At 47.4% G+C, this 13,427-nt stretch overlaps 1 protein-coding gene across 4 annotated transcripts in view; it reads left to right on the top strand.

Annotated features, from left to right (window-relative positions):
* Positions 1 to 13,427, top strand: part of CTNND2 (catenin delta 2) — an 886,119-nt gene that overhangs the window by 486,697 nt on the left and 385,995 nt on the right. For all 4 annotated transcript variants that reach the window (XM_064479567.1, XM_064479565.1, XM_064479566.1 and 1 more), the window contains one exon: positions 2,050 to 2,614. In XM_064479567.1, the coding sequence (XP_064335637.1) occupies positions 2,050 to 2,614 (565 nt within the window). The remainder of the gene's footprint in view (positions 1 to 2,049; positions 2,615 to 13,427) is intronic.

The raw sequence follows: 13,427 nt of genomic DNA, 5'->3' as shown, positions 1-13,427 counted from the left end.
CCCACAAACGATCGTGGTAGCTCTGCTGTGAACACTCCTTCCTCTAGGTGCTGGAGACATACCACTGAATAGAATCGTGGAGCTTACATTTTACTTTCACTCCTACTGTTGAATTCAAAATAATTGCTTTGTGATGCTAAAGAAAAACCAGAACTGGACAGCAGTTAAAGCAACGAATACAGATTTTATTTAGAAAAAAAAAAAAAAGAACTATTGCAATAGGGGAGGAGAAGTGTCGGTATAGAATGGTATAGAATACAGTGAGGAAAAGTGGGAATATACGGCCAAGGAACAGGTTGGGGGTCGGCGGTTGAAAGATTACTAAGAGGAAACATCATGGAAAGAGGATTCTAACGGGATTCTTGCTGAAGACAGGCTGGAGTGATGACATGTCACCTGGGGGCTGGTGAAGGGTGAGGAACTAGAACAGACATGGAGGGCGATCAGACATTGAGAGTGGGGGGGGGGGTGCTGGCTAAACGGACTTAGCAGGATTCTTGCTAAAACTGGACAATGCACAGCCTTGTTGAGAAGAGAGTTCAGAGGAGCCCGACTAGAGCTTGGTGAAAGAGAATCTTTGTCAGTGGATGGATAAAAATACATATATATGTATGTGTATTATATATATATATACACACACATACACCCACATATACAAAAATATGAAATATATACATCATACATAAACACACACCTCATACAGAACGTCTTTCAGCAGACAATGTATCTCCCTCTCCATCCAGACTGCTCTTCACAGAGGATTTTGATGTTGTTCAATTAACTCCCTCAGATGGTCACACGAACCTAACATTCCAGATAAACTTTGGAATGCTGCGTGAACGTTGCTGAAAGTGCCCAGTCTGTCATTTGCCAATTGCCATTCCAGAACGGGTGGAGAGGCATAAGTGAAACTTTTAATAGAGAACATCTGTTTCGGTCTCTCTCTCTCCCCCTTCCCTCTGGCTCACCCGTTTCCTCCACCCTACCCAGTTCCCACCCCTCATTTCAAAACCTGTCTTCCCCAGCTTCTCCCTTTTTCTGTGTACAATCTTACCCCCTTTTCACACCAGCCTGTTCTCAAAAACTTTTCTGCTCCTCCGGGAAAGCCTGGAAGAACCCAGACCTCCTGCACAGAAGTGGTTGACAATGCAGTGTTTTCATTCGAATGCAGATTTGTCTCTGGACCAGATTCAAGGAGAGTGCTTTCCCCTCCAACTGTCTCTCTGGCTCCACCCCAGCCCTTGTTGTCTTTTGTGTTCTTGTAAATAAATGAGAGGCAACTGGCTTTCAGTTTGAAGACACAGCTGCAGGGTGCTCTTAAAAGCGAGCTAGAGAGAGAGAGGCTGAAAGACTTGGAGGCCAGCGGTAAATCTAGAAAAGGGAAGCCTTTCATTTACAGTTGCTCTGCCTCCTCTGGAAATGCTTTTTCTAAATACTGAAAGACCCAGCGTATTTCTTCCGACTTGATATTTTTTCCCTCCTTTTAACTTTTCTCATCCACAAAGAAGAATCAACGGGGCAATAGCTACAGAATAAACTCCACGAAGTATGTTTCTTTCTTATGTTCTCCAGATAAGTATGCATCTTAGCCAATGTCAGAGGCAGAAACTGTATCCAATGAAATGCCCGTGCGGGTGGGGGCCGGGGTGGGGGGAGAAAAGACTGTCTGAATTTCTCATGAAAACTACCAGATCGTGATTGCGATCACGATGGCCCTGCCAGGGGGCCGGCGGGGGGGGGGGGGCTTTTAAACTCTTTCGGGGACTAATCCGGTGCCTCGGCTCTTCCAGATTTGCTCTTACCCCCCTCTGAGGTGTGTAAGCAGAATCCGTGTCCCGTTCGCCGGACGGGATCCCCTCCCCGGGTCAGCCTGGGCGACCCGGGTTTTCCTGTGGGAGAGAGCCCCTCCCGAGGAGCTCGAGGGGGGCGTGCGTCCTGGTGCCCCGCGCGCCCGAGCTTCCCGGGGTCCCGGGCGGCGCGCGGGGGGCTGTAGGGTGGGTCCGCTGCCGGCTGGCTAAGAGCGCGTGTTGTCTGCTCTCCCGCGCACAGGGCACCACGAGCCGCGCGGGCCACCTGGCGGGGCCCGAGCCCGCGCCGCCGCCGCCGCCGCGGGAGCCGTTCGCGCCCAGCCTGGGCAGCGCCTTCCACCTGCCCGACGCGCCGCCCGCCGCCGCCGCCGCCGCCGCCGCGCTCTACTACTCGAGCTCCACGCTGCCCGCGCCGCCGCGCGGGGGCTCCCCGCTGACCGCGCCCCAGGGCGGCTCGCCCACCAAGCTGCAGCGCGGAGGCTCGGCCCCCGAGGGCGCCGCCTACGCCGCGCCGCGCGGCTCCTCGCCCAAGCAGTCGCCCAGCCGCCTGGCCAAGTCCTACAGCACCAGCTCGCCCATCAACATCGTCGTGTCCTCGGCCGGCCTGTCCCCGATCCGCGTGACCTCGCCCCCCACCGTGCAGTCCACCATCTCCTCCTCGCCCATCCACCAGCTGAGCTCCACCATCGGCACGTACGCCACCCTGTCGCCCACCAAGCGCCTGGTCCACGCGTCCGAGCCCTACAGCAAGCACTCGCAGGAGCTGTATGCCACGGCCACCCTCCAGAGGCCGGGCAGCCTGGCAGGTAAACGGCTCTGCCCCGGGGGCGCCTGGGCGCGTGGTGGGGTACCGCGCAGGATGGAGGCCCGCGGCTGGGCTGGAGGGAGTTCCAGCGGGGCGTGTCTGCGGGCCCGTGTTTAGCATCTGCCCAAGGTAGGGGATGCGAGGGCGTCCCCAGGTAGGCTGGGTTAGCCTCTGAATTCGAACCTGCCGGTTCTTTACGGAAGTACTGCAATCTCTCAAACTCTAGTGTTTCTTTCTCCCTCTCTCTCTCTCCCTCCCCTCCATCTGAAAACTAAGACATCCATCCTTTAAGTCCAATTGAATAAAGAATCACACAGACCTGTTGATTGTATCCAGAAAAAAGAGCGAAGAGAATAAATAGCACAGTATTTCTATGATCACGGATAGTTATCTACATTTAGGTGTAGAAAAAAATACGGCGTGTTCCCAAAGCAGGCGTTCAATTTACATAAGTTTTAATAGGAATGGAAAAGTAACCAATGATGAAAAATTGCCTTGAATTTTTACTTCATTGTGGCTTGAATTTATGATATTTTGTCTAAGTCTGAGAAGTAAAGGACGCTCCCCTACCTGTCATTGAATTTACGTAGATTCCAACAATGGGGGAAAATGAACCAATGAGAAAGCCTCTTGAGTTTGTTGCCTGCTTATTATGGGGACCCAGGGGTTGGAATGGGGCTGTAAGAAGCCTGCTTTTCTCTGCCAATTCAGAGAAGATGACATTTCTGTGGTCATTATGCCCGTCAAAGACCGAGCTGAGCTGGTGATTCTCTGCTGGTGGCACCATATGTTCAGCTTAAACGAGACACTGTGATTGAAAGACTGATGTTTTGTCTCCTAAAACACCTGACAGCGAATCTGGACTTACTGTTGATAATTTTTTTCCCTCTTATGAAAGTATTTGGTAATTGTGTCAGTCTAGTAACAGATGCTGCACTCATATGGTTCCCTTCGTGACACAGATAGATGACTGTGGAGATAAATAGGGTGAAAAAAGGAACTTGTTGCATACGGGAGGCAGGTGTCCAAGGGCTTTTTAAATTCAGCACAGTAATTGCCCGTGTGGACTGGCCTGGTGTGACAGGATGCAGGCTGGAATTCTGCTGCCCCCAAATTATGCTGGTGTGTTTACTCTCACTCACTCCTCCCCTCTCTTTAATAGAATTGTGGAACGGACAGCCATTGGTGCTAACCCAAGGACAGTATTAATATAGCTATTACGTAGGGACTCAGGAGTAACAATCTGGTTGGAAGAGGGGCCGGGACACATACTTGGCAACTTTGTTTCTGTAGCTTTGTTATAGAAGTTTGTAAACTAAGTTACTAGATCCTGGCAACTCAGCTAGTGGCAGGCTCAAGCCTGACACCTTCCCAGCCACCTGAGAGAAGAGGAAACTGAGTCACAGAGAGTCTGGGTGACTTGCCAAAGGCCGTTCCGTTTCCTGCACAGACCTGGGGAAAGAAACCAGGAGTCCTAGCTCCTAGCTCTTTCTCCCAGGGGTCACACGTGATACACTTGTATACGTGCCACAGCATCACTTTAGTGAAAATAGGGAGTGTGGGTCTGGTGGGGAGGTTGGGGGAGTATGAGTGAGGCAGGGAAAGAGCCTGGCAGCTCCTTATATCACTGGATTAGGAAGAGCTTTACAAGTGAAAATGTTGTGAAAATCGCTTTTACTCTAATATCTGGAATAATGTTTCTGAGGATATGATGTGGCGTGTGTGTGTGTGTGTTTAGGAGGAGGGAAGCTTTGGCCAGAAACGAGAGAACTTCAGTTGATCAGCACAATCCCACGTGTTTTCTCGTCTCTCCTCATTTCCATCTGTTCCTCAAATTCTCTGACCAGTATTTCATTTTGGCTACCTGGTGGGGGAAAAAAAAATCAACGTGCCATTGAAGGGTCTTAATTTTTGAGCTACAGTGAGCACTTTTGGTGTTGGAATTACTTTGTTTGAAATGCATACTTTTAAATATTCAAAGTTTTTTTTTCATGCAAATTGCTGCTGGCAGTTTTTGAGTTTAAAATTATTCTGTCACTCTGCATAAATACTTGGGTTGCATCAGATCGTTGGCCCTATTTAGAAATTAGCAAACTTTGGCCCAGGAGAAGTGTGGGGACAGATTCTAACGTTTGTGAGAGATCGGGAATTTTGGAGCTTCTGGATTCCATACCTAAGTCTGTGTGCTTGATACCGTTCCAGGCGTCGTCAAGTTCGGAGCCACCTGGTTTGTTAATTGAAAGCACAGTTAAAGTCAAGACTGAAAAATAGCTTTTGCGTTTTCAGGGTTGTGATTTTGGAGATTTGTCATTGATAACTAAGAAGTGTGAAGACGGGATAGGCGGTGACTTTCACTATTGAATTAATTAATTCCTTTAATTATATATTAAGCAAGCACCTTTTATGTACTGGCACTGACTTAGACCCTGAGGATACATAATTGATCAATATGATCCAAAGTCCCTGGCCTCATTTCAGCTGGAGAAGACAGAAAAATCATAAGAGTTTTTGGCCAAGAGGCCAGGGAAAGCTTTAATTAGAAGGTGACTTTTGAGTCAATCATGATGGAAGTGAGGTGGCTGGCCATTTGAATATGTAGGGGAAGGCCGTTCTGAACACAAGGAACAGCAAGTTCAAAGGCTGGTAAATGGAGGGTGTCTAATACGTTTGCAGAGCAGCAAGAAGACTAGCAGGGCTGGATCAGAGAGCAAGAGAGCAGAGAAATGAAACGAGGTCAATGACCAGCAAAGTAGGGGCAGAAGGCGAGACCAGAGAGGGCCTCAAAAGTCTTGATTAAGACTTGAGGGTGCTGGCTCTACCCTATCCACAGGAGCTACTGAGGATTTGAGCAGAGGAGTGGCACAATCTGAGTTTATTACAGGGTCACTGGCTGCTGTGTCCAGTATACACTGTAGGGGATCAAGGGCGAAAGCGAGAGGACAGGTTGGGAGGTAATTACGGTAATGTAAGCAAGAGGTAAGGACGGCTTGGGCCAGGATGGTAGCACTGGAGGTTATGAAAAGTAGTGTAATTCTGATTCTGTATGTGTGGTAGAGCTGACCTGGCTTTCTCATAAGTGATGATTGTAAGAGAAAGAGGACTCAATAATGCCACCAACTCAACAACCAGAAGAATGGAGTTGCCATCGATTGAGATGGGGCAGGATGCAGAAGGATCTGGTTGGGTTTGGGGACATTGCTGGTAAATATTAAGATCTTGGTTTTAACATGTGATATCTGTCGGAATGCACAGGTGCAGTAGACAGTTGGATACACAAGTTGGAGTTCAAGGGAGAAGCCCAGGCTGGAGGTAAAAATTAGGGAGTCATCGGCAAGTAGATGGTATTTGAAACCGTGAGTCTAGAAATGTTCCCTAGGAAGTAGGCCTAGAGAGGCGAGGTCCAGGGACTGACCCCACATGCCCCCCACAAATGTAAAGGCCTAAGAAGTTGAGCAGGAACCAGCAAAGGAAAGAGGTAAGTCAGAAGTGTAGGTCAGTGTCATTTCTTAGAAGCCAAGAGAAGAGCGTATCTCAAGGTAGGAGATCAATCAACTATGTCCAATGTGATTAACAAGTCAAGACAGAGGAAGACTGTTCTGTGACCTTGGGTTAGCAGTGTGTGCTCACTGATGGCCTTGAAGGAGCAGTTTCAGTGAAGGGTGGTGGTAAAATCCTACTGAAAAGAGGGAATGGCATCCAAGAGAGAGCAGAGGAGAAAAACTAGAGACTGAAAACACGTGTATTGTTTTCCAGAAGTTTTTCTTCTTTAGCTATAAAACATTTACAGGAATTTAGAAGTTCCGTCTGAGGATTTCAGGTCATCAGTCTTTGTGGGCACTTGTTAAGGAGCACACATCCATATTCTGCTCCAGATCTTCTAAGTGGCCAAACTTTATAAAGTCTGGCCAGAGCTTTCTGAGTTCCACCTATCTGGGGAAACATAATTCAGATTAAACCTAGAACAGTGTCATTTCTCAGATATTATGGCAACAGAGCCTGGAGATCTCTTAGAACTTTTTCTTTCTTCTTCTTCTTCTTTTTTAAAACCATTTCTTTTCTCAGCATACGGTGGTGGCTGAGCAGAAACCCAGCTCTGCCTTGTCGGAGGTCCCTGAGGTGATGGGCATGGCTCACCTGTTAGAAATTGTTCCCTCATCGAGGGGTTTTCAGTAGTGTCTGTCTGCTCTCATTACTTCAGGTGTGAGTAAGATAATGTGTTTAAAGTACGAGCACATTTTCTGTGCAATAAAAGTTCACTCACATGATACCAACTGTACTAATCTGGATGTACAAGAAAGAAGTCGTTCGTTCTAACTTCAGACACAAAGCAGCAATTTTGCGTCCCCAAACACACCAGTTTTCAGTGTTGGGCATACAGAAATGTGTGAGGGGTGATCTTTGCCCTCAGGAGAGCTAGTTTGGGAGCAGATACAAGAGTGGACAGTTTGAAACCCAGCATTAGAGCGAAACAGAAGTTGGTTACCGAGGAAATACACTAGAGGAGCGTCCCGCAGCAGGGGTCAGATGTGTGCCACGCTTGCTTCCTTGGTGCAGGGACTCCAAACCTAAGCAGTATAGACGGAACTAACGAGAAATGCGGTGTAGACAGAACTGGTGAGAAAGCACAGCTGGGGCGAAGCATAGAGAAGGGGTGTGGTGAGGAGTGGGGATGGGAAGGGGTGGAGACTGCCAGCAGATCAGCGTTTCCTGGCGAGAACGGGGTGGTGCCGGACAGTGGAAGATGCAGGGGAGGAGAGGCGAGGGCTGGGAATTTCATCCTCCAACAGGAGGGATGACATGATCATGTAGGGATGTTAAAAACTCCATTCTGGGACTTGTGTGGAGGATGGATTTATAAAGAAAAAGTTGACAGGGAAACATTTCGGAAGGCAATGGAGGAGTCCTTCCCCGCTCCCAGATCCAGGTGTCAAAACTTTCCCCCACTTGTTTTGAAATGGGGCAGTCTAAAAATGGTCACTTATAAAAGGTAGAGGAAGAGAAAAAAAAAAAAAAGTAGAGGAAGAAGAAATTTAAATAAATGGCATAACTTGTTTTTACGTTTTTCTCCCGACAGGTTGCTTAATTTTTTATTTTCTGATTTAAAAGTGAAATATACTCACTTTATGCATGATGACTAAAATTATGTAAAAAAAAAGATTGCAATATAAAACATTTGCTACATGCCAGGCAATTTTCTAGATAGTTGGCAACCTATGTCTCTTGTCATTTCCAACAACTTAATTGGGAGATTTTTACCCCCATTCTACAGATTTGGAAACTGAGGCTTATCAGTGATAAGTTCCTTGCTGAAGGTTTCTTTGGCTGGAAATGACAGGGAAGTGATTTGAACCTAGATCACCTTGAATCCAGCATCTCTTTACTTTTAAATATACATGATATGTGGATAGAGGTGATATATTTTGTGTATTGAAGAAAAACACCAAGGATGTAGGAATACAATGTAAGTTTTCAACTTATTTAAATGACCAGTGATTTTGAAGAAGCAAAAATATCTCAGAAATGTGTCAACATCCAACCGAATATGACCACCAGTACCAATTTTTGTTCAATTTTGTAAAGATGATAACATAATCCTTTCATTTTCTGGTTTAGAGCAAAATGAATCCTGTTAAAAATAGAAATCTGAGTTGTAAATATGTATTAAAGTTAAGTCAAACACCAGAAGCTTACTTTTAGGTAAAAATGAAATGAATTAAGTGAAGATTCTTAATCAATGATTGTAATCAACATTGATCGAACACAGAGAGGAATTTGGTCCAGTCGTGTGCATCCTGTTCCCCTGCCAGACAGATATCAGACTCATTATTTGGAGGGGATCACACACTATCAACCCCACATTCCGCATATTTGGAGATCTCAGGTCCCTTCCCTGGTTTGTTAATACTTCCAGGTGGACCTGTTGTAAGAAAGAAAAGGGGAAAAAAAGCCTAATCCTAGATAAAAGCTTTGCAAGTCTCTGCTGTCAGGTTCTCAAAGGAAACGTGAAGTCTGCCCAGGTAATGAGCGAGGGAGTTTGTTTATCACGGAGCCCTTGGGATGTGGTCGGAATGCAACGCGGTATCTGGCTGCTTCTGCACCTTTACACTGCATTTCCTGAAGGTGATTCTTCCCTGCCTGGGGACGAACACTTGAACAAGTCACATGAACCTTCTGGCTCGCCCTTAACTTAAAAAAAAAACAAAAACAAAACCTAGTTTAGATTTACTAATTAGAATGTGATCAGCCTGTGATACCAATCAACACTTTAATCTTCTTTCAAAAATGGCTACAGCTGACTGTCAACCGGAACGTCCGGGGGTTCTTTGGAATGAGGCCTCGCTGGAGAGCCCTCCAGCGTTTCACCCATTGCGTCCCCGCTGGCCGTGCCCGCAGCCCCAGCCCCTCCTGTGAAGCTCTTGCTCTCTGAGCCCAGGCATCTCCTGCTCAGAATGTGAAGTAGCTCTCTCTCCTGCACCGTGCACTCTGCCATCCTGCACCCCAGCACACTTGCGGAGGGTGGGCTGAAACCCACACATTGACTCTCTCCGGCTTCCATCCACAAAGTGCCCGCACCTGAGTGGTCTCATGGAAACCCACCCTCTCCATGCTTTCTCTCCAGGGAGGGCAGGGTCTAAAATCTCTTTAGTAAACCTTGTCTGTCCTTGGTCCCATTTGACAGCCTCCATCTGCCTAAGGACCCAGGACTCACAGAATGGCGATCAGACCTCCCTTTTAAAATCTCTTCATGCAGCTTCTGATCACTCTTATGTTGGTATCTGATTTCTGTCCAATTGATGTCCATCCATGTCAGACAGCAGGGAGAGTGTTGGTTTAAAATTCAGTTTCTGTAAGTTAGAAGCTGGATCTGGAACTAAATGTTTGGGATGGTAGGGGCCTAAAAGGCTTTCCTGATGTCTTTCTTTTTTATTGATTCACAGAAATTAATATCTTCCCTTCTGTCCCTGCTACATGGTGACCTTGCTAGTTAAAATGGGGTAAACAGGTCTTTTTTATTCTTTTTGTAGGAAAGTGGCATCTTTATGTGCAAGCCTTTCCCATATTATTGATACTTATATGATTTTGGTCATGCTATAATTTAACTGGGAACATGTAAATTTGAAAAATAACAGTGTATCCTGGACAACAGTTAAAAATTACATACTCTCTTTACTCATTTGTCTCCCCTATGTCTCAGGCCCTCCAAAACTTAACTTTCTGAAAAAGATAGTTGAGAATTAAAATGGGAAATAAATTCACAGATGAGACAAGAAAACAGAGGCCAGTGGGTGGGTGTCACCAATAAGCAAGCCATATTAACATTTTTCTAGAAAGCAAAGTAGGTAGGAGTGATAAGCAATGGAAATGCAGACGTTTCTCCCAAGAATTTGCTCCACCAGCCTGGCGGAGGTGGACTGGCTGTCTTCAGTGAGTGCTTGGACAGGCTCAGCCATCAGAGTTGAGCTGGGAGTGGGAAGAGAAGTGAGAGGTTCATTGAAAGTCAGCACTCGAGACAATCCTAAGTTGGCTCCCCCCTCCTACTGCCTCCTCTCCCTCCCTCCAAGACGGTGACCCGGTGGCCAGTGCTCACTCCAAGGTGAAGACCAGGAGTGTGCTTTGAAGAAACTGAACACACTACCTGGGCAAGTTAGACTTCAGTTATGGCTGCTCGAGGCCCAGGTGAAGTTCATTTCATACAGGCATGTTGGGTGGTGGGCTGGCAGGGGGGCTCAGAGCTGCCCCCCAGCCTCTCCTGAAGGAAGACCACCGGCCCATGTGCCCCACCCTCCTCATCAGAAGTTCTAACGCAGGGACACGCAGTGGGAGACACTTCTATTTATATTGTAGCAGAAGAAGCTGCCCCTGAGTTTCTTTCTCAAATTAGCCAGAATTACTGAGGCATTTGTGTGAATTAGTGGCAAGAAAAAAAAAACCAGAAAACATGAGCTGTCAGTAGAAACCGATGATTTACAGGGGAAAAAAAGGAGATTAAAAGAAACAAGCCAAAACTTTAGGTTCAGTACTGAGAAGGAGTTAAGATCTTCTATTTATTAAGTAAGAGCTGGATTGATGGGTGAAAGGATCAAAGAACAAGAAAATCTTTTTAGGCTGTAGAAATATAACTACCCACATTAAAAATGTGGTAGCATGAGTGGGAAATAGGCACAGAGATGACTGGGAAGGCAGAACATAAAGGGAAGGAGACAGAAAATGAGAATAAAGCAGCAAGCGCCATAAAGGGCAAATCCAGGAGATCTGACATATGACTGCAGTCCCAGGATGAAAATGGGGGGAAGCAAATTATCCAGGAAGCAGTACAGAATGATTTCTCAGAGCCGGGGGACCTGTGTCTTCCTAGGAAGCACCCTGTGCTTGGAATAGAAAATATTTTATATTCTGCATCGTGAAATTTCATAGCACCAATGTAAAAAGACCCTAAAACCTCTGGGAGGAATAAAACAGATGCCACCCGACTTGCAGTAGTAATAGTAGAGTTCTGAGGGAAAATAAGTTTCCGCCTGAAATCCACACGGAGCCAGATTATCCACCATCTACAAGAAGGTATCAGGTATTTTCAGACTTGTAGGTACTCATAAAAATCTATCTCCTACGCACTCTTTCCTGGAAAGTTACTACAATTGAAGTATGTACTCTAGCTGAATAAAGGCATCAAACAAGAGGGAAACATGGTACCCAGGAAACAATGGATACTGACTGAGGGGCAGTGAAGTCCCTGTGGGCGGGAGGGCGGGAGGGCGCAACTGGGCAGCAGGCCAGCGAGAAGGGAAGGTGGGGCTCCACACAAGAATGCTGACCGTCATCAACGGAACGTTGGGGAAGTTCCAAAGGAGCCTGAGTAATTCTAATATTTAAGGACAGAACGAGTAGAAACATGAGTAAGAGGATTGGACTTAATTGCAGACGGAGAAGAAATCATTGTTCATGCAGTTGAGTTTGACAGATACAGGAGACGGTGGTTAACAGCATGGATGGGGGGCCGGACAGACGTGGTGCATGTCTTGGTTTCATTACTTACGAGCGGTGTGACCTTGGGTAGTGGGGTGCAGTTCAGCAGGTGTTTTCCTGGGCACCTCTTTTGTGCTGGGCCCTCTTCTAGGTGCTGGGCGCCCACCTGTGAACAGTGGACGCCACAGCCCCTGTCCGCTTGGAGGTAATGGTCTGCTACTGATCGGTTTCTCGATGGTGAGAAGAGCCGTGAGAAGAGTGAGGCAAGGAGGGCTGTCATCGGGCAGCGTGGCCGAGCTCTCCACGATGAGGTCTCCACTGAGCAGACACCCGAAGCAGGGAGCCACTGTGGATGGATATCTGGGGAAGAATGTATCAGGCAGAGGGAACAGCCAGTGCAAGGGTCCTGAGGTGAAATCATGCTTCTCTGAGATCGTTCGCACATCCTCTAGTGGGGACAGCACTCCCGCAGCCATCATACAGAGTCATCATGAGGACCATAGGAGCTGCGATCGTGCCTATCAATTACTTATTAGCAAGCCTGCTTGTTAAAAGGGCCCAGTAAATTGTAACTGCTGTGACTAGGGAGAATCTTGTCAGCCCAGCTCTGCCGGGCATTCTCATATAAATAAGATGGGAGTCATGACTCCAGGGGTCTGCCTTGCCTGGAAGAGGGTAGAAGTGACATCGGTTCAGAAGTAGCTAGTCATGCCCAGAGCAGAGAGAGGGCCAGGCTGGGGGCATCCCTGGAGGGAGAGGCACGTCCAGGTAGGAGGATCAGAAAAGGGTTCCTGAAAGAGACAGCATCTGAGGTTGGGTTTAGAAAGTGCACCTGGACAGGTGCACAGAGGAGAAGAGGCGTCTGGCTAGGGAGGGAAGCGTAACACGTCAGTTATTTACAAGTGTCCAGTGATGCCGTGAGTCCTGGGGTGGATAAGGTGCAGTTTAGGGCAGGCACCGGGGATGCACATGAGATCATGGCTGCTCATGGTCTGAGGTCTGCTCTCCTAAACTGACTCTCAGGAGGTGTGACCACATTCGGGAGGCACTGGGGACCTGGTGATGGTTCCCTGAGGAAGGATTTTTACCCCACTTTTTTTTTTTTTTTAATAAGGGTCCATGAGATTTTTTTTTTTTCAAGAATAAATTAACTAGAACACCTTACAAGCTTCTTTTCACTTGGGATTAGAACCCCAGGAAGTATGTAAATGAATACCTGAGACAAGATGTTAGAGGTTGGAGGTAAAGTGAATGTTCGAGAGATCTGAAGAGGAACAGATTAAAATGGGACTCGTTCAGGGGCCCCAGCGTTGAGCCAACTCCCAGGACAATTCCCCTTTCCCTCGAGAACCGGGGCAGGTAATTGCAGCCAAATGTTCCTCTGGCCCTGAATCCTGGGAATCTGTCTTCTTTCTTCCATGCTACGGATCACATAGATGGCTGTTAGAAAGAGGCGTCTCCTGGCAAAATGCTCTTAGGTACGATGTTGAATCAGAGAAGGAAAGGACAGGGTGGGAAGAGAGAGGGAGACACACGCAGCCCTGCATTTGCTGGTCTCCTGGACCGTGGCTTGCCTAGCTCCTGTCTGCCCCGTGCTGTGAGCTCCCCTCCCCAGCCTCGGTGCCTCTGAACTTAGTGTCAGCGGCGCATCGATGGTAAAGTATTCCTGGGTCTCTTCGCAGGGCTTACGCAGTTTAGGTCACGGGTGTGGGTTAATTTGGGCAAACAGGCGTCTGTGCTGGCCCCTCAATTTAAGTGTCAGCCTCAGTTCAATGATTCTAGTTCACCAGCATCTCTGCCTTAATAAATATGATGCTGCTTTGAAACATTTTTCTTTTTACCCAAGCAGG

Source organism: Camelus dromedarius, chromosome 3 (assembly GCF_036321535.1).
Source record: "Camelus dromedarius isolate mCamDro1 chromosome 3, mCamDro1.pat, whole genome shotgun sequence".
NCBI classification, from domain to species: Eukaryota; Metazoa; Chordata; class Mammalia; order Artiodactyla; family Camelidae; genus Camelus; species Camelus dromedarius.
This window is presented reverse-complemented; position numbering and strand designations above follow the sequence as displayed.